The sequence below is a fragment of the Leptodactylus fuscus genome, chromosome 4 (genome assembly GCF_031893055.1).
Source record: "Leptodactylus fuscus isolate aLepFus1 chromosome 4, aLepFus1.hap2, whole genome shotgun sequence".
NCBI classification, from domain to species: Eukaryota; Metazoa; Chordata; class Amphibia; order Anura; family Leptodactylidae; genus Leptodactylus; species Leptodactylus fuscus.
Genome location: NC_134268.1, coordinates 131,794,106 through 131,815,626, shown reverse-complemented (window position 1 = coordinate 131,815,626; position 21,521 = coordinate 131,794,106). Strand labels below are relative to the sequence as shown.

Below are 21,521 nucleotides of genomic sequence, written 5' to 3'. Positions count from 1 at the left end.
GGAGGATAAGTTCATCCGAGTCACCAGCCTCAGAAATCACAGGTTAACAGCAGCTCAGATTAGAGACCAGGTGAATGCCACACAGAGTTCTAGCAGTAGACACATCTCTACAACAACTGTTAAGAGGAGACTTTGTACAGCAGGCCTTCATGGTAAAATAGCTAGTTCAGTATGCCTTCAATTTTGAATAAATCCCCAGCAGTGTCACCGCTAAGGACAGGCAACAGGCGACAGGCAACAAGCAGAAGAGACTTGTTTGGGCTAAAGAACACAAGGAATGGACATTAGACCAGTGGAAATCTGTTCTTCGGTCTGATGAGTGCAAATTTGAGATCTTTGGTTCCAACCACCATGTCTTTGCGTGAGGCAGAAAAGGTGAATGGAAGGACTCTACATGCCTGGTTCCCACCGTGAAGCATGGAGGAGGTGGTGTGATGGTGCTTTGCTGGTGACACTGCTGGGGATTTATTCAAAATTGAAGGCATACTGAACTAGCATGGCTACCACAGCATCTTGCAGCGGCTTGTTATTCCATTCGGTTTGCATTTAGTTGGACCATCATTTATTTTTCATCAGGACAATGACCCCAAACACACCTCCAGGCTGTGCAAGGGCTATTTGACCAAGAAGGAGAGTCATGGGGCACTATGCCAGATGACCTGGATTCCACAGTCACCAGACCTGAACCCAATCGAGATGGTTTGGTGTTAGAAAATAAGGAAGCAGGGAACTGCGCTCACTGGTAGGGTTTGAATGACAGCCAGAGAAATGGATGAAATGATGAATGATGAATTTATTGAGGATAAAAGGCACGACGCGTTTCGGACCACCTCTGGTTCTTTATCAAGTGCAAATTCTGAGTCAGCCAGGCTGAATAGATGGTTTGGTGTGAGCTGGACCACAGAGTGAAGGCAAAAGGGTCAACTAGTGCTAAGCATCTCTGGGAACTCCTTCAAGACTGTTGGAAGACCATTTCCGGTGACTACCTCTTGAAGCTCATCAAGAGAATGCCAGAAGTGTGCAAAGCAGTAATCAAAGCAAAATATGGCTACTTTGAAGAACCTAGAATAAAAGACATTTTCAGTTGTTTCACACTATATATGAAATATATATATATATATATCTTGGACCCTGGAATGAAACACAGGCTACGTATTAAGATGGTAAGTAGCCACACCACATGACCGCTAACGCCGAAATGCTGTTCCCAGTAGGCTGAAGGACCTGAGGTGAAGTCATCACAGGCCCTTCTCCGATTGGATCGTGGCGCTACATGGGCGGCGTCAGGGACATTGTCCACGAGGCAACAAATAGAGTCTGTACCACCCGGCAGAGAGAAAGCCACATGCAGCTGTGCTTTGCAAGACCAGCCGTGCACATCAGCTGTACCGCTCTGTGATTCCAGCGGCTGACAGTAGTGATATGCCTCTGCCAGGTGTGCAGCGGGGACAGTCCAGACTGTGGGGACCATGGCACATGTGTGAGACAACGCGCACTATATAATATATATATATATATACATACACACATACACACACACACACATACACACACACACACACACACATATAATGGTTAGAGAGATGTACTTTACCTGAAATTCTGTGCCCTTTTCGCTCCAAACATACCGTTAAGCATTGTGGCCAAAGAATTTATTTTAACTTCATCGGTCCACAAGGAACGATTTCCAAAATGCATCAGGCTTGTTTAGATGTTCTTTTGCAAACTTCTGATGCTGAGTTTTATGGTGAAGACGCAGGAGTGGTTTTCTTCTGATGACTCTTCCATGAAGGTCCTATTCGTGCAGGTATCACTGAACAGTAGAACAATGTACCACAAGTTCAGAGCCTGCTAAATCTTCCTGAAGGTCTTTTGCAGTCAAGAGGGAGTTCTGACTTGCCACTCTGGAAATCCTACGACCAACTGTGTGTGAAATTTTTCTTGGTCTTCCAGACCTTATCTTAAACTTCCCTGTTCCTGTAACTATATTTGCAGATGATACTAAACTTTGTAGGGTAATTAATGAGGATAGTAGATTACAAGACGATCTAAGGAAACTGGAAGCATGGGCGGAGACTTGGCAAATGAAGTTTAATGTTGACAAATGTAAGGTAATGCACTTTGGTCAATGTAATAAAATGTATGACTATGTACTGAATAGTAAATTACTGGGTAAGACTGCCAATGAGAAAGACTTAGGGATTTTGGTGGACAGCAAGCTTACCTTTAATGACCAGTGTCAGGCAGCTGCTGCCAAGGCAAGTAAAATTATGGGATGCAGCAAAAGAGGTCTAGATTCTCATGACAAGGACATAGTTATGCCTCTAAACAAAATCGCTGTTACGGCCACACTTGGAATATTGTGCGCAATTTTGGGCCCCGATATACAAGAAAGACATAGTGAACTTGAAAAAGTGTAAAGACGGGCAACCAAAATGATTAGAGGAATGGGTGGACTGGAGTACAACGATAGATTAACAAATTTGGGGTTATTCAGCTTAGAGAAAAGACGTCTACGGGGAGATCTAATGTACAAATACATGAAGGGACAATACAAAGAACTTTCTAAGGATATTTTTACTCCTAGGCCAGTGACAAGAAGACACCCTCTACGTCTGGAGGAGAGAAGGTTTCACCAGAAACAGAAGAGGATTCTTCACAGTAAGAACAGCGAGGCTATGGAGCTCTCTGCCCCGGGAAGTGGTGATGGTGGATTCATTAAACAAGTTCAAAGAGGGCCTGGATGCCTTTCTTGAAGAGAAAAATATAACAGGTTATGGACTCTAGATTTTAAGGACACGTTGATCCAGGGTTTTTATACTGACTGGCAGATTTGGAATCGGGAAGGAATTTTTTCCCCTGAAATAGGGCAATTGGCATGAGCCTCATGGGGTTTTTTTTTGCCTTCCCCTCAATCAACACTGTAGGGATTGTAGGGTTATAGGTTGGACTTGATGGACTAATGTCTTTATCCAACCTCATCAACTATGTAACTGCCATTTCTTAATTACATTTCAAACTGAGGAAAGAGCAACATGACAATGCTTTGTTACCTTCTTATAGCCTTCTCCTGCTTTGTGGGCCTCCATCATTTTCAGAGTGCTAGGCAGCTGCTTAGAAGAACCCATAGCTGCTGGTTTTTTTTTGGCACAAGGTTAGAGGAGGTTGAGGCGTTATAAAGCTGTAAAATTCACATCACTTGGCCTTACCTAGCAGTGTTATTGAACAAGCTATAACCTTAAACTAGCTAATGAAGGTCTGAGACTTAGGTTAAAGTTATTGAACAAAAAACTATAAGGGTTCCCAAACTTTTGCAAGGTACTCCTTTCCCTTTTTCACTCTAAAATTGTACTCAAACATAATACACTAATATTGCTTAAAAGTACAGGACAGGTATGTTTAATCTTTAGCTTTATGCCCTTTATAGATGATTTCATCTTTAACTTGCGTATGTCACTTTTGTAGAACTGGAGAAAATAAATTGGATTTCTTCAATCCATGAAAGCATCCACTGAGAGATGATGCTACGCCAAGGACAGGAGCCCCTTCGAAAACTTTAGGAGCTCTTCCTAGACCTCTGTTTTTGCAGAGTTTGAAATATGAGAACAGATATCCATTATTTCAAAAGCTTGAAAATCACAGGAGAAAAAAGGCCAAAGACCAAGAATATAGTAGTTTTTTTTTTTTAAAGAACTACAAGTGCATTTCAGAATCCATGTAAATTATTTTTCTCCTTTCACATGAGTGCCATAACAGCAATATAAAACATAGAAAAAAAATTTAGGGAGGAAGAACAGATTGGAGGACCTTACACCCAATGTGTAGTGATAGAAAACAGTAAAAGGTGAGGACTGTACAAAATCCTTGATGGAGGAGTGTCTTTTCTGCCCAGGAAGTAGCCATAGTCCTGGAGGACTAGCCCCCTTAGATTCATATGCATAAGTAGTATCCTGGTGAATCCATGTAACAAAATATCCCTAGTATTTCTGCAACCCCTATCTCTTCCTGCAAATTAAAAGAAAGATTGTAGGATTTCTTCCATTCCCTAGTAAATAGGCAATAATACAACACTTCACATACAGACAATGAAACTGCTCCCATCTATTGTTCTTGGGGTTAACACAGAAAGAAAGCAAACCATAAAGTCTTTGATTAGGAAGGATGGGTCAAGTCTTCCGCTCATTCACCCCCAATATCTGTAAAGTGGGGCACAGGAACGTGCATAGATTTCCCCTTAAAGCTCCTCTTACTCCACAAGCAGAAGTTATAGCTGTTACAAATACTGGAGCAAATTCATTATTCCATCTATGCCAGAAAACTGGTGTAGAGGTAGGATATGTCACATTCTGTTAACCTTCTCGCTGCCAAGGGTCTCTGGAAATTTTGCACCTCCAGTAGCCAGAGCAATTTTCACAGTCTTGAGATGGACAAATCAAACTTAAATTGCAACATTAAAAAAGCATCCAACCCCCCCATACCTATATATTTTCTTAAAGTAGACACCTGCAGCATTGTCAGAATGCCACTTGGTACTGTATACGAACAGGCACCTTCATGCAATTTTGATTTAAAGTGAATGTTTTATGAAAAAATGCAAATAAATGTATATTAGTTGTTAAAAGCGGAAACCAAACAAAAATTAAATGCACCAAACCTCCTAAAAATAAGAGTTCAACATGTGCAGAGTTCATACATATCACTATGGCCTGAACCCACATGCACGTGTCTTCAGAAAAATTGCTAGAACTGGAAGGAACAAAATTCTGCTTTGAAGCTGGAAATGTTAAAAAAATATCATCCTATAAAATGTAGGGATTACACACCAAGAAAAGTAAGTGAACCCCTAAACCCTATATATTTTTTGAAAGTAGACAACCTGAAGATTACAAATGTCTTAATGGGTCATCGATAGCCACATCCACCTTCATGTAACTTTGCGACCAACACAAATAATTTTTTGAAAAAATACGCTAAAACACATATTTGCACCTAAAACTCATGTTCAATCTCACATTCATATACAAAATACTTTTAAAATAATAGCTTATGGTGTATACAATGTGTATATATACTATTTGTACCGCAAACAACTACAACAAGAGCTCGGACTCCCAAAAACACGAATACAGAAGACAAGCAGGATTTTGCTGTTGTTCACTAATATGTTAAAAAGCTATACTGCACCTACCAAACTGTGACTGATACCAAAATCAAACTTTTTTCAGAGTACACAGCATACTGTATATAAAAACACAATTTAATAGTTTATATATGCAACCACCTTCATTCAACTTTGCCGCAAACAGAGATTTCTAGCAAAAATTGCACAAAAATTCAAATTTGCCACTAAAGTGCGGCTCAAGAAATCCCTTTCTGCAAACATAATGTACTGTCCATAAAACTGCAATATGTGAGGAGTTCATACATACCACACATGTATATATTTACAGGGGCGGGTGTTAAAGAATCGCCAAAATGCGCCATCCCATTTTGTGCATGCAAATTAAATAGGACTTTACATAAAAATGTTATTTTCCATCCCCCTATAATAATTTTAGCAAACTATACGTTCATCTCTAGTGATAATCGTTATTACTATTATTTTAGTGTGTAACGGACATCACTAGAGACGTATTTTACTGTAGAAAGCTCAGGTATAGACAGGACAGGGTGAAATGTAAACTTTATTTGCGACTTTATGTATATGTTGTGTAAGTGTTTGGTGCGACTTTTTTTTTGGGGGGGGGGGGCTGCGACCTGGACAATGGTAAACGTCTGGGTCACAGTGCCAATAAACTTCCTGGTTATGTTCAGGACGTATAACATAAGAATACCCCACTAGAAAAGCTCAGGGGGGAATTACATTATAACTGTGACAATCAGACAAATGTATAGTATACGCTCTGATTGGCAGGAGAAGGGTTAATAGGGACAATAGAGTCCCTGCCACCCCCCTCCTGCTGTCACATACAAGTTATGCAGAGAGTCAGATCATTTCTCTATCTCTCCCTCTCTGCTGCACTGCTCCGTGTCCCTCTTCCTTTCTTGTTAGATCGCAAATTGCTTGCTTAGACAGGAGGGGGGGGGGGGACACTTTGGAGCTCTATATCTTTGGACTGCATCAACATATCTTGATGCTTTCAATTGCATTTTAAAGAGGAGAATCTCATCTTTAAAATGATGAACTCGATGATTGGATGTAGAGTTTTGGAGCAATTCACTGTTGAAACGCTGTCGGGAATTGAGATCTGCAGTTGGATCTCAATGCCAAATAGTGTTTTCAACAGTGAATTGCTCCAAGACTGTACATCCAATCATCGAGTTCTTGATATCATTTTAAAGATGAGTCTCTTCTTTAAAATGCATTTTAAAGCATCAAGATATGTTGATGCAGTGCAGAAATATCGGCATTAGTAGGGAGGACGTACTAAGTACGTCCTCCGCTACTGAAGTGCCACCTTGGGAGCACGTACAGTGTACGTGCCTGGCAGCAAAAGGGTTAATCTGGGCACTGCAGGGTGGGGAACCAGGAAGGCCAAGGTGTTCGTGCCCGAGCCCGACAGATTTATTATAATTCACGTCAGTTTTCTGGCATGAGATACAATAGACATCTACATACACTTCCATTGTGTTGCTTGGAGAGCATATAGATTTACAGAGATGCCACAGTTGTTTCATACATCTCTCAGCCCCTGCACTTGCCAGGCCGTTAAATTAAGACTCGTGTACAATACAGGAAAATCCCCAATTGGGAAATCAAAGCGCTTAAAAGGAGCTACTTGAAAGTCCTTGAAAAAAAAAAATTTACATTTTTTTTTATATGGAACGCTTCACGGATTTGCGTGTCATCCTTGCGCAGGGGCCATGCTAATCTTCTCTGTATCGTTCCAGTTTTAGTATATGTGCTGCCGAACCCTTACCTAAATCTACTTGTGAAAAATCTAATATCTATGGTACACTGAGGGAGGAAGAAGAGAGGTTAGAGGAATCATTGGCCTTGAGAATGGTATTCCAAATTCTTAGATACATGATGGAAATCACTGGTTTCCTAGCTTTCAATAAAAGTAGAGACTACCTTGTCAGAGTCCTTTACCCTTCTGGAGAAGGCTCTCATCATCCAGGCCAAGAGGCATAAACTGGTTAGATTTGGATTAGATATAAACCTGATACAGAAGGTCCCTCAAGTCTGGGAGACAAGGATCCACAATTTTAATTTTATTATTTATTTTTTTTTTTTGCATACAAGAAAGCCAGACCCTCCTGGGGCAAGAAAAGTGCTATAACGATCCAGGAGTGGTCTTTTTTTCTTCAGCACCCTTGAAATGAGGAGAAATGGAGGAAAAGCTTTAGTCAACTTCCAGTCCAAAGTCTGGGCTAGTGCATCTATGGTTGTTGGCCAACAAGCCACGGCAGTGGTATTGTCTGAAAGGACCCTTACATTCCTACATGTGGAAGGAACTATTTGATGGGCTTGCATCTGTGGTTAACAACTGACTTGTGAGGGACATCCTCTTACCAAGGCCACTTCCAGAGACCACCAAGTCAGGGACTGAACAGTTTGGCCTGAGAGGACAAACTTTTCCATGGAGGGTGTCCTTTTGTCCCAATTCTCTAAAAAATCCAGCTGGAGAGCTCTGGCATGAGACGGTGCCCAGACTACTGCCAGGATGCAAGCTGTGAACAATCCCAGGTTCAACATAGACATCTTTATGGACAACCTTGGTTCTTTATCAGTGATATGGCTGACTGGGAAACTGTTGGGATCTTCTACTGCGGTAAGAAAAAGCTGGCAACTGTGGAGTTTAGTTAGATTCCCCAAAACTTCCTGGTTTTGACTGGGGGTAAGAGAAGACTAGTCCAGAGTTATCTTCCAACCTACGGAATGCAAGACGTTCAGAACGCTGACCATAAAGGGATTCTGCTGACTCCCCCACCCCAAGGAAGTCGTCTAGGTAGGGGATAAATAGGATCTGCTGTTTCCTTATATGGGCAGCAATCTCTGACACAACCTTTGTGAAGATTCTTGGAGCTATAATTTCAAAGCGGAGGACTTGAAATTGGAAATTGAGTATCCTGAAATTGACTACGGCAAATTTTAAGAATATCTGGTTGTTTACATGGATAAGGATGTGGCGGTACACATCCCTGAAATCGTTCATCATTTCATATGGAGTTCTAAAAATTTCAGTTGCTTTGTGTTTGGTTGTTAAGGGTACCAAAAGTAGTTTGATTTTCAGGGGGAAATTTATAGAACAGTCTATGTGTTATTCCAGCCTTTCATCCTTGTTAAAACACTGTCCCTGCTATGGAAACCAGAATGAAGCAAGAACATTAATTCTCAAAGTAAACCTCAGCCAGGGGTTGTAGAGGTAGAAGCTGGTACCAGGCCCAGATGGGGGGCCCTCACAAGGACTCTCTGCCAAATATTTTGCAATTCCGAATAGAACAAGGAAAGTGGGGGCTCCTTTTACAGATTCTGAACTGGGGCCCAAGAGCTTCAAATTAAGCCTCTCACCTCAGATAATTTTCTTGCTGAGCAAGTTGTCATGTTGTCCATACCAACTATTCAATCCTCTTTTCGATTCACCAGTGCATCTTACAAAATGACTGTGTTGCAAGTTCTGTCATACATTTTAGTTTAAAGAGACTTTTGAGTAGATACTATAGCTAGAAAGAAATGTGCGGCTCTGAAATACTTTGCAGTCTGACTTTCCAGCTTTCAAGAAGGTGTACTTCTGCAACTGGGGTGCTACAGCTTGAAGAGCACAGACACTAGGCAATTGAGCATCTAGACGCATACAGAATCTATACTTTCTATACCACTTTCATATTAGCCCAATTTGACTTTACCAAAAGATTCTTGTAATCAAACTCCAGTACATTTACGCTTGTGACTCATTCTAAACAGATTGATGCAGAGATAAAATTTTATGTCTGGTTATTATCCATCGATATTGTTAAGTAGCTTTAAACAAAACAAAAACATTCTACCCCTCACAACTACTTTAATAACTCCTCAAATGACTTATTACTCTACTGCTAAAGTCATCTTACAAGTATGAATTACACAAGACAATTATACACCATCTGATCCTTCTCTGAAAGAAACACCAAGTTACCTCCGAGATTAATCCTCTTCTTGAAGAAACCACAATAAAACATTTGAGTTAGTGATTTCATTGTTAGAAAAGTAAATACATTGAAGATATTTTTCTTTGACAACTTCACGGGGATAATCTTTGCATCTGGCGTCCCCATGGAAATGGAATGGTTAGGGACACTGTTTGCACAGTGAGAACACAAAATAGAAAGTGTTATAGGGACAGACCTTACAAAATCTACAAGAACAGAAGAAAGCTACATGCCAAAACTAATTATCTTGGTTTGTACATCATCTTGCTAAAGAGTTTAGTAAGCAGCAATGTTTGCAAAGACCTAATGTTTAGAATAATATTCTTGCAGATTGACGGAGGAGACCCAATATATGACATCCATGTTGTTGTAGTGAGACATCCCTTTTTCAAAGTAACATGAAGAGGTATAATGGTATGTCGCAGCATATCGCTTCTGTTTAGGTCCGAATGAATGGGCCTAAACAGGAGCGCGTCTCGAGCCGCGGATGCTGCAACATAGGGCATGTTGCCTCTTTATGGAAGTGTAAGAAGCAGTAAAGAGGAGGAGTTCCAATGTGAGTAAGGGGCAGTGAAGAAGTGTCATTGCTGATAACACGTGTGCGCTCAATGCACAGGGTAATGCCCCCTGTGCTGCAAAAAGATTCATTTGCATATAGGATAACTTTTTTTTTGGGGGGGGGGGAAAATGGAGGAATGCATTTCTTCAGGAGAGGTGTCCCTAGAATAGCCTTTCTAAAGGCTACATAACGATGTGATTAGTTAAAAATTGCACATTACCAATGATACATTCCCGTCAGCTTTTTTCAGCTCTCCAAAGAAGAAGTCGAATAGGTGCAGCACTCAAAAAGTATCTTAATGATAACATTTCTGCTAATTCCTTAGAAAGTACCCCCCCCCCCCCCCCCCAAAAAAAAAAAAAAAAAAAAAAAAAAAAAAAAACACACAGAGTTTCCGCCATGGACTTTTTTGCTGTGTTCCGCTGTGGGGCCTTAGCCTTAATGTTATCTTGTATTAGTAGCTTACTTAACATTTTTGCTGGGAGTGTTTATCATAACATTGGCATTTGTGGAAGTGAAAAGAATTTGTAATTAGTTTTTTTTAGTAATTTGTTAAGTTGCTGTATCAATAATCATTAAATGTAACAAATACTAGACTTCAAAGACTTGTACAGTGTATGTGAACATGTTAAGATACTTTGCTGCAGTTTAAGTTATCATAAAAAATATGAACATTGAGCAGTAAAGTTACGTTTCATCGCTGATCACTTACCAGGCCATTGCATGTTGAAAGTGCTACTGCAGAATGCTTATGAGACAGTAGTGTTCCTTGATAAAAGCAGAAGTCATGAGAGGAGTACATTTCTGTAGACTCTGTCCTTCCATTTCTAAATGTTTGAACTTTAAATCCTGGAGCTATTAAGTTATTTACATAGTTTAATTCCAAATGTAGATCATTTTCAAATCCACGTATCTTGAGATGAACATGGCCAGCGTCTTCGGATCTCTTGCGTCTGTGACTAATACTGTGTGTAATATATTTCCCATCTTGGTCCACTTCATATGCCTCAACAATATCATATTCTGCCAGTACAAAAAGTATAAACAAGTGAAAACTCAAGAGTCAATACATATGAAATATGCTTTATACGTATTTGTAACCCTTAGATCAGAACATAGTAATATCTAATATAATAGTAATATAGGCTGTGTGGATTGAAGAAATTGAGTTTTAGAATCCAGTGGAGGACAACATCTGCATGGAGTTTGTAATTTTCTCCCTGTATTTGTTTGGGTTTCCTCTGGATTCTCCAGTTTCCATCAACACTCCAAAGACATACTGATAGGGAATTTAGATTGCCGAAGTAGGGCGCACATTGATGACAATAACACTGTAAAGCACTGCAGAATACGATGGTGTAATATAACTAAGCTAAATGAAAGATATAGTGTCAGGCATGTAACCTCTGGTATCTCCCCCCCCCCCCCCCCAATTAAAAAAAAAAATCCCTCCCCTATGTTTTGTAACATTCGTAGTGCCCAACTTATGGGAACCCGTAGCTAAGAACTCAAATTATAGGAAGTTTTCAACAAAGAGTAAGGTAGTATTGGCACACTGACTGTTCTCCCATTGGTCTGCAAGAGCAAATCAATCAATAGGATTAATTCACTGATCACTTACATATGCGATTTCACCAAGGCAAGGCCTCGGCACAGTGTGACCGTTTGCCATTGTTACTCAGGTTATATTATGCAATGCAAGATGTACTAATAGAGAACTTTCACTTTTTCTAGTACAGACCATTAGTTTTTATTCTTTGGCCTCTTAGAAAGGTTCATGAAGTAGTAAAGGTAGGCTTCTCACCAGTGGCAACATTTGTGAGTTTTGAGCGCTAACCAGTCCTCTATTGGGTCATGTGAGCATCACTCTGACTTTCAACAATCTTATGTGTAGACAGGAAAGCAGTTTCTCTATTCATTCCTTTGCAGAATTCATGAATTTATAGAAAGAGAAATTACTAGTTAAAAAACATGTAATTTTTATATGCTCCATGTACTGCAGCGTATGTTAAAATTAATCAGTTACATTCCCAACTATAACTAGTGATTCTCTGTTTCAGCTAGACCTGCAAGTGACACCAGAATCACTGGTGAGAGCCATTCGAAATTAACCCCTTCATGCAAAATCACATACATGTCGTGATCAGGTGTGAAGGGGTGTATGGAGAGAGAGCTCAAGAGCCGAGTTCTCTCCATACATGGGACATGCCGGTTGTATAAAACGCCCAGCACCCGACATTGGTCACAGCTGTTAACACTTTAGATGTCATGGTCAAACGCAACTCTGGCATCTAATGTGCGCAGGCACCAGGGGGCACTGACATTTTTACCAATCGCCACCCTCTGAAACGTCATTGGAGGGCGGTGATCAGTTGTCATGACAGCCAGGAGCTTGAATAGATTTCACTATACACTGCAATAAAAGATGCAATACCCAGCTCCATACAGAAGTATATAAAAGTTACAGGTGTCTCAATATGCTAACATAGAAATTAAACTTTTTTTTTTTTTTTTTTTTTTTTTATTCCATCTCATTCTGAAATTTTTTCCAAATTCCCAGTACATTGTACAGGATATTGAATGGTGCCATTACAAAGTACCATTTGTTTTACAAACAATAAGCCATTATGTAACCCTATTAAATGAAAATTGACAATATTATGGCTCTTGGAATGAGGGAAGGGAGAAAAAAAATGGAACTGCAAGGGTGAAAATGGACTGTGGCATTAAGGAGTTAATCACCCTTTGATAATTGTGAAAGTGAAATGATAACTGAAAAGCTGCCCAAAATGTAGCCTAACAAAAGCAGACCTATGGAAATGTGTAGAAATGCCTACAGGAAGTTATTTTGGTATCATGTGATACAACAGATCTTTTGTTAAAGAATGGCAGCACTTTATTCATATTCAAGTCATTCCTGAAGAGACCAAATCTCTCATGCTACCCTTCTGATATACTATTTTGTGCCATCTGGAATATTTACTAGGCAACTTGGGTAAACTAAAAGCTCTCTAGATATCAAGGGCACAGTGGTGGTGTCTTTATGTTCCCTCACCTCCCCTGGGGCTCCGATTATTATACCCAGGGGTCCAGCAGGTAGCAGCCTAAAACAAAAACAAAAATCGCCCGTGCTGCCACCCCATCCAAGGTGCGGCGCTGCTTCAAAGGGAGGATGGATGAAAAACCCTCTATCAAGAATTGAAAGACTCAGCTGGCTACAAAAACCGTTTACAAGCTGTGATACTTGCCAAAAAGAGTACTACTAGTTATTAACCATGCAGGGAGCCCAAACATTTGCATTGGGCCATTTTCATTTTTTTGTCATTTTGAACATTTAAAATATGACACGGTTGCTATGGTGACCTCGGTGCAGGAGAGCAGGTGCCATCTTTAAAGACCCAGCATCCACTGTACTATTACAGCAGCTGTCGGGAAAGGGTTGACACAGCCTTATTAACTGAACGTCAGGGGGTCACATGATGCATGTACGAGGGTCACATGATTGCTGCCACATTTCTTCTTATTCAGTTAGCTCATGGATACATAAAGGGCTGACTGTTCCCTGGGCTATGCCATTCTACTGTGGCAAGACAGGGGTTACCAACTGGTAAAAGAATAGGACCACTACAGTTCAGGAATTTTAAAAGCAGATTTTGCTGAAATAATTTTCAGGCATCATGCCTCATTTGCAGAACTGTGCAGTGCCAATAAAATGACAAGGGACCCCCAGAGCAGGCTTGCTTGGGGGACACATAGCGCCTAAAAATGATGGGTTAATAAATTCTATTCTTTTTTTCCCACCTTTTTTGTTCTTCCCTCAGCTGATGTTGAGGTCAGGGTCAGGTCATCAGTAGGCAGTTACTGTAGCTCTGGAAGCTTCCTAATGGGCGTTTCCGATCATCAGCTGATTGGTTAAAGGAGTTTTCTTGGCAGGATTTTTGAATATAAATAACGGCCACATCAGCTGTTCGTGGCCAGTCTAAGAAGAGATCTTCAATCATGCCCCACCCCCCACCCTTAAAAGGATAGTTCTGTCATGGTGTTTATTGTAGGTGGTTAGACTATCAGCTAATGCTGATGGACATAGTTTATACTTCTTTATATTGATTAAATTTATTGGTTATTGATTTATCGATTATTTATTGCATTGGTTAACTTTTACCTTAAACACCATGGACAAAATATTTCCACAAAAGAATTTGGTGTTGTGTCTTATTTTAGTTATGAAATGACGCTGCAACAGAGTAGATTGGATATTTACTCCAACCCTACTGGCCATCATTGGTAACACTGACTACAGTTCTGGATACCAGGAAACCCCCTTTGTTCAGGTTTTGATCTTGAACCCACCAAGAAACGCTATGGGGGGGGGGGGGGGAGAAAGAATTTTACAGTCAGGGCAAAGTGGATGGGATTCTAGCAAATCTCATGTCCACTTTGCAGTAAAAGCTACAGTGCAGACACGCCATGATTTTCAAAACAAGTGCAGTTTTGGAAATCGCAGCAAGTCAATTATACCTGTGGCGGTTTCCCCATAGGTATAATTGAAACAGAAAGGCTGCAGAGGGAACTTCTGTGAACTTTCTGTATAAAGTGCTGCAGGAAGAACCATAATGCATTGCCACTGCGTGTTTTTCCTGCAGCGTTTTTTTTTTTTTTTTTTTTATGGCTGCGAGAACCCCCATGGGACCTTCCTCTAAAGAAGTTTTTACTAGGTGGGGTAGAAACATCTTTTTGTCCACTGAAAACCGAGACCTCTCCTATAGGACTTTAGAATCTGGCATTATAAGTGAAACCGTCTCCATGCCACAGCTGGAATGCATGCTGTCATGAGTCAAGAATTGACTTTCCCTCTCAGTGAGCATAAGGTTCTCCTGTGAAAGGCTATAATTTTTTTTTCACAGATTTGCTTTTTCTTCTCCATGGGAAGGAAGGTCATTTGCATATCTGATTTCAGGATTAACCTTAGAAATTTTTTGGGAAGTGCTCAGGTTGCAATCGGATTTCTCCATATAGATAATCCAGCCTAGACCCTGGAGCAAATGTATTGTTAGAGTAACTAGATTTTCCAGAAATTGAGATGAGGAGGCTGAGATTAGGATTACAGATGAGCGAATAGTGAAATATTCGATATTAGTTTGGAATTGCCCCTCAATATTCGAACGAATATCGAACCCATTATAGTCTATGGGGGGGGGGGGAACCCACGTTCGTTTCAAAGGAAACCACTATTCGACTCAGGAGGGTCACCAAGTCCACAATGATACCTCAGCAAATTATGACAACACCTCTGGAATGCAACTGGGACAGCAGGGGAAGCATGCCTGGGTGCATCTAACAAGCCCAAGTCACAGCCTATCAACTACACACTTTCCACACTCAAATAAAAAAAAAAAAAAAACAAAAAAAAAAAAACACACACCAGGGAAGGTGGGAGGGGATACGAATTTTTACTGTGTTTGCCGCGTGGTATTCGATTAGAATCAAATACCTCGAACAGCCTGATATTCGATTGAATACCAATTTGATCGAATGCCGTTTGCTCATCTCTAATTAGGATATTGTCAAAGTAAGAAATGTGAATATTTTTTTTTTTTTAACCTGAGAAAGGCTGCTACTTCCACCGTTATTTTTGTAAATAATCTTGGGTTTGTGGATATTCCAAATGGAAGCACCCTGGAATAGCAGTTCGAACCTGAGAAATTTGTGGTGAGCAGAGGATATCAGGATATGCAAATTGGCATATTTTAGGTCTATTTTTAGGTCACTGCATCTTTCTGGATTTATAAAACGGTAGTTTTTATAGTCTCCTTCTTGAAGAATTTATACTTTAGGAACTTAAGATATTTTAGGTTTATAATTGTACGATATATACTGTTGGTTTTTCGTACAAAAAAAAAATATAAAATAAAATATTGGAGTAGTGCCATGACCATACGGTTTGTACTGAACTTTTCTGACCTGAAATGAATCAGGGACCTAAGCAAAGCCTGAGAGGTTAAACCATCTCTAGTCCACTGTAAACATCATGTCTGCCTGTGGCAGTAAAAGGATCAGTGGCAAAGTCCCTGGTGGTATCAGTCAGTGAAAGGGTTTTATCCATCTTCAGCTACATAAACACCCAGCACTCATCTATTGTCTTCAAGTAGAGCTGGTTGTAAGTATATGTAACATTTGCAGCAAACTTTGTGCGAGTGTAGATGTATTGTGTGGGTAGTATTTCTGTTTGTAGCAGCAGGGCTGTGGTGCTTGTAAGCCATGGTCAGTCAGAAGTAGTAAAGATCCTCTAATTCATAACACTGACAGTAAGATTAGAGATGAGCGAACACTAAAATGTCCGAGGTTCGAAATACGATTCGAACAGCCGCACACTGTTCGAACGGATTTCAAACCCCATTATAGTCTATGGGGGGGGGGGGAATGCTCGTTTCAGGGGTAGGCAACATTCGATAAAATTATACTTACCAAGTCCACGAGTGACGGTCGGGCTGGATTCTCCTTGAAGTCCTCTCCCGGCGCAGCGCCCCCGCGGCGTCTTCCTGCTGGAATTCACTCTGCCTAGGCATCGGGGCCTAAGCAGAGCTGACTGTGCATGCGAGGGCATGCCCGCGCATGCGCAGTTGGCTTTGCCTAGGCCGGATGCCTAGGCAGAGTGAATTCCAGCTGGAAGACGCCGAGGGGACGCTGCACGGAGAAGACTTCTAAAGGTAAGAAAAGAACCAGCGTTGATTGGCAGAATGTATAGCATTCTGCCAATCAACGCTGGTTCTGCATCGAACCTTAAACGTCGAACAGCTAGTAGTGTTCGATCAAGTATGAGTATCTCGAATACCGTAGTATTCGATCGAACACTACTCGCTCATCTCTAAGTAAGATGAAAAAATAAATAAATCACAATTCATCTAGTTAACTATATGATATTAATAACCCAGAAAAGCCGAAGCGGCTTCCAAAGGTTGCATATAAAAGGTATACTGCTGGAAACAGCCTGGGATGCAATTCTAGGCAGCAGCACTACAGTGTATGGACCAAAACAACTGTATATACTGTACAAAGCTCCATCCACTGTAGCAGAGTCACCAGGAAACTCCAACTCTGTTCTGTAAATGCATTATATATGTCTTCCGGTGGCTGCATCAGCTGATCAGTGTGGATTCTGGGTGTCGAACCCAAACAGATTTGAGAGTTCATCAGTATTAAATTAAGCTCCTGGATTCCATTTTAATTATATTTAGTATTAATTATATTGAGATTCCTTTAATTACTTTATATAGACGCCAGAGTCTGTAAGGCTTGGTTCACACATCAGTATGCCATCTGTCCGTTTGAATTCAGTTTGAGACTTTAAAATGGACTGATATACATACTGATTGCATACTGAAAACTTTTTATACTGATAGCAAACGCTGTCCATCCCCCAGAGGACAAATAAGGGGATTAAAAGTAGAAAATTGTAAACAAAGTAGCGATAAGGACATTTATTATATGTCCTCTAGGGGACGGACAGCGTTTGCTATCAGCATAAAAAGGTGTCAGTATACAATCAGTATGTGTATCAGTCCGTTTTTAGTCTCAAACTGAATTCAAACAGACGGATGGCATACTGATGTGTGAACCAAACATAACTTTTGTATGACTCCATCCAGGATTGGTCTCAATTCCAACTCTACAGCCCTGTGTACAGAGCTATATGTTGTGCTCTCTCCGTACTGCAGGTTTCCGTTTCCTGCATAAAACAGAGCAGAATACGGAAACCTGCAGGAGCCTCTCACCCATTCATTTGAATGGGTGAGAAAGCGGTCCGGCCGTGAGCGTTTTATGCTCTCCGCCGCGAAACCAGGTTTTTTAATCCGGACACAGAGTCGGACATGCAGTATTCTGTGTCCGGATTAAAAAAATCCGGTTTCGCGGCGGAGAGGATAAAACGCTCACCGCCGCTCATGGCCGGACCCGGTCTGTGCTTTCCGTCTTCTGGCATGCAGAAGACGGAAACCACAGTACGGAGAGTAGAACGCAGGTGTGAACCTAGCGTAATGTACATGTAGTACAACAGGCTGTATTCACTGTGTGTGAGTATATAAAGTAGTGTAGTTTGTGACACTGACCCCTTCACTTCCTTTGACCACCAGAAAATAAGTATTCTGTAAGTGTCATACCTAGACATTTAGTAAAATAACACTAAACGGTTGAGAGTACAAAGCTTGTGTGCAAACTCTTCATGATACTTTATTCACCTCACATAACCAGATTTGTGCACTGTACATTATTTCTGAGATGAGCAGGTTATACAGATTTAACAATTATGCAATCTCACCTCTATATAAATCACAAAATGCTCAAAGATTCTTCTTAATATTTTGGACCTCAGCAAATCCACCTCTATTTCTAAATCATGGACCAGGTAAACACACGGCGCAGCCCCCATGTTGGGTAAGTTACTAATGAATAGGAATTATGCCAGCTTGATCAGTGGCAGAAACCTTCATCATGAAAAGATGAGGATTTAAGGTCACGAAGCCTGATAAAAATGTAGTAAATAACCTAGTACAGGATTAAATGATAAATGATAGGATTTAGTGCATTAAAAAAATAAATAAATATCTATCATATATATATATATATATATATAATAATTTTGGTATTGGTATTTATTAGATGATCTAAAAACAGTTCTCTTAGCTGAACAGCGTGATCTAATATATAATTAATCATGGTTATTAATTCACTATATCCCTCCACACTAGGCGTTTACAGCATTTGGTTCATTTTCTTGTTTTCCTGTATTTATTAACCCCATCCTTCTGCAGCTATAACATTTGTCAAGTTTCCATTCAGAGTCGTATGAGAGCTTAAGTTTTGTGGAGCAAATTGTACTTTTTAACAATATCCTAACTATGCCCCATGAAGCTGTAGAAGAATTCAGAAAGGGGTAAAATTTGAGAAAAGCTGTATGCGCCACTTCTTTATGGTTTTGTTTTTATGGTGTTCACTGACCAGCCAGAATTAGATGTTACTTATATTCTGTAGGTTGTCATTATTACAACATATCCAAGTTTATACAGTATTAACACCTTACATTCCACCCCTTGTCAAAAAACACATACATGGAAAAAAAAACAAAAAAAACCAAACAAACAAACACATATATAAGCAACTCATTTTCACTACATTTCTTAAAGGGATCCTATAATTCAATCACTAACATGTCGGAATAGCCTTAAGAATGGCTATTCTTCTCCACACCGCCATTCGCCTAAAATCCAGTTTTTTTTTTTCCAGTATGTAAATGAGTTCTCTCGCAGCACTGGGAGTGGGCCCCAGTGCTCAAACAGCACTGGGGGCGTCCCCAATGCTGCCAGAGAACTCTCCAGAGCCGCCTCCATCTTCTTTTGGAACGAGGTCTTCAGCGCGTCTTCTTCCGGCGGTGGCTTATAACTTCTAGGCCTCGGGCCTAAGGCAAAGCCGACTGCGCGTGCCCGCCAGCCACGAGAAAACACCCGCTTACATGGTATTCCGACGTGTTAATGATAAAAAAAAAAAAAAAAGTGATTGAATGATAGGATCCCTTTAATACCCCATGGGACAGACACTCAAAATTGAGAAAATTCACAGGAGTGACTAAAACATAACTATTATAAATAACAAAGTACTCTCTGGTAGATGCAAAACTGACTATATGATCATATTGAAGGTATATGCAGGGGAGGAGAACACCTCTGAGTGTGTGCACAGTCTTAAAAGACCTGGTTACACCCAGAGTCAGATATTTTGTTCAATGATGTTTGACCTCAATATAACAAAAAGTATACAATAACCAGGAATAACTGTATAGGGATTCCGAGTGATATGTAATCCAGTCTTTATAGCGATATGTCCCTACAGCCTGGTGATAAGTATATAGAGGAATCTGGGATTTTTTTTTTTTTTTTTTTTAATCGTGATATTTTCTGCAGCTTCACAGCACCTATATTATACACAGTCAATTATTGATTTAAAGCATTTTTGATGCATTTTTTGCTTTCAGGACACTTTTCTGCAGCCTGTTCTGGGCCTGGGATTTTTCTTGTTGCGACATTAACTACATACATAGAAAGCGGAATCTCCTTCCCTCTGAAGAAACACAAATCATAACTGGTACACTTCAGTGTGTGCAAGATACAAAATCTAGTTCAGTGAGCGCCCCCTACTGCTGTCATGTATGTTATACTCCACATAAAAAGTGCTCACAATCCAGGCTATTCTCACACATTTATAAATTGTTGGTCTTCCATCGGTTCAAATATATATTTAAACTTAGCACAACATTCACAGTAAAACAAGTTATTTGTCTTAATAATGACAGATTGTTTACAAATGCACACAGCCTACTTCAGGGCACATAAAACATACTCATCTAGTAGCTGCGGCAAGTTTCTTAATGTAACAAGCTGATAAATGGCATATTTTAGAAACACAACATGAAACACCAGCAAATTAAATATGCCATTTTAAACAAGGCTACAATTCAACATGGCTGACATATGCCCTCCAAATGTGTGTATGGTAAACACACAATAGCCACAAAATTAAAGACCGCGTTGCGCCTTGCAATCAATTTCTTCGCAATATAGTTGTTAGTAAATTGTCATATCTATTGAACTGCACACATGCAGACAAATACATCATTATGCAAAAATAAGTGTCGCCTTGGCAGAATTCCCAGAATGTTACTACAGCAACTACTGTCAGGAGTCAACCAACCTCTAACAAAAGCAGAGCTGTCCTCAAATAATTGACAAGTCATATTTAGAGGCATTAAGGATTTCCTCAAAAGAATTTCCTTACTTTTATCTTGGCCACCTACTGGGCTAGAACTACAGCTGCTTTAAGAAATATGACCAGCTGATGCCCCTGGATAATGTATCCACAAGACACTTGTCTTCTTAAGCTGACCGTAGACATAAGTGTCCAAGCAATGTGGTCAGTATCAATGAGAAGGAATAGATCTATGGTATGGGAAACTATTGTCACATTCCTGGAAGAGAAGGTTTCAGATAGATGGTGATCATGTAATGGCTACTGAATGTAAATGATGGCACACCAGACATATAGATTATATACAAAAATCTATGTCCTGTGTTATATTTAGTCTTTACACCTATGTGTTTTGCTTTTACCAGTCTTTATGTGGCAAAGTACTAGTATAGATACTAAAAGGTGTAATAGCATGCATACACATAGATCAAATGAATGGACAAGTGGGAGGATACTCACCAGCATGTTCAGTAAAAGCCAGTACATCATTGTGCAGAGCCATAGAGAAGGTACTAGGGCTCCTCTCTGTCACAGAGGTCCTGTGTGTACATACAGGTTCATTCTGGGGGTTACACATCACCACCATGGGAAAGAAAAAATGCATTATTCATTTAATACTGGCACCTAGCAATGCACTAAGGAAAAGACAGCAATCTTACCTTACATAAAGCAAGGGCAAGCAGCAGGGAACATAGAACACCTCTTATAGCCATATCTACTCCCTTCAGGCAGGTCCCTTATCTCTGTTTGAAGTCTTCTCAGTGCATTACAAGGATCAGTGATGGTTAGCAGCAGCCATAGAGCACACACAATTCATTTAGACACCAATGTTCTCAGCTGGTACATAGTATGGTGCTAAACTCTTTGTATTACAGGGTGCAGCATGAAGCTTGCCCTGTGGCTTACAGAAGGCTACAATTACAAGTGCTGCTAGCTGTCTGGAGCTAGGATTCCTCTGAGTCTTTCTATTGCCTGTCCAAGTCCCCATGTGTTTCTTCCTTTACTAATTGTGGCCAGCCGGCTTTTGCCCGTGACT

The 21,521-nt window shown here is 40.3% G+C and overlaps 1 protein-coding gene and 1 non-coding gene across 2 annotated transcripts in view; both read right to left on the bottom strand.

Moving 5' to 3' along the window:
• ADAMTS16 (ADAM metallopeptidase with thrombospondin type 1 motif 16) overlaps positions 1–21,043 on the bottom strand; it is a 140,306-nt gene extending 119,263 nt beyond the window's left edge. The window contains exons 1-2 of the mRNA XM_075271171.1: positions 20,945–21,043; positions 10,404–10,714 (exon numbers count right to left, since the gene is read on the bottom strand). Of these exons, the coding sequence (XP_075127272.1) occupies positions 10,404–10,714; positions 20,945–20,987 (354 nt within the window). The 5' untranslated portion in view covers positions 20,988–21,043. The remainder of the gene's footprint in view (positions 1–10,403; positions 10,715–20,944) is intronic.
• Positions 6,815–6,920, bottom strand: LOC142201685 (U6 spliceosomal RNA). The gene has a single exon (XR_012715594.1). It is a non-coding gene; the product is annotated as a U6 spliceosomal RNA (small nuclear RNA).
• Positions 21,044–21,521: the final 478 nt, after the last annotated feature.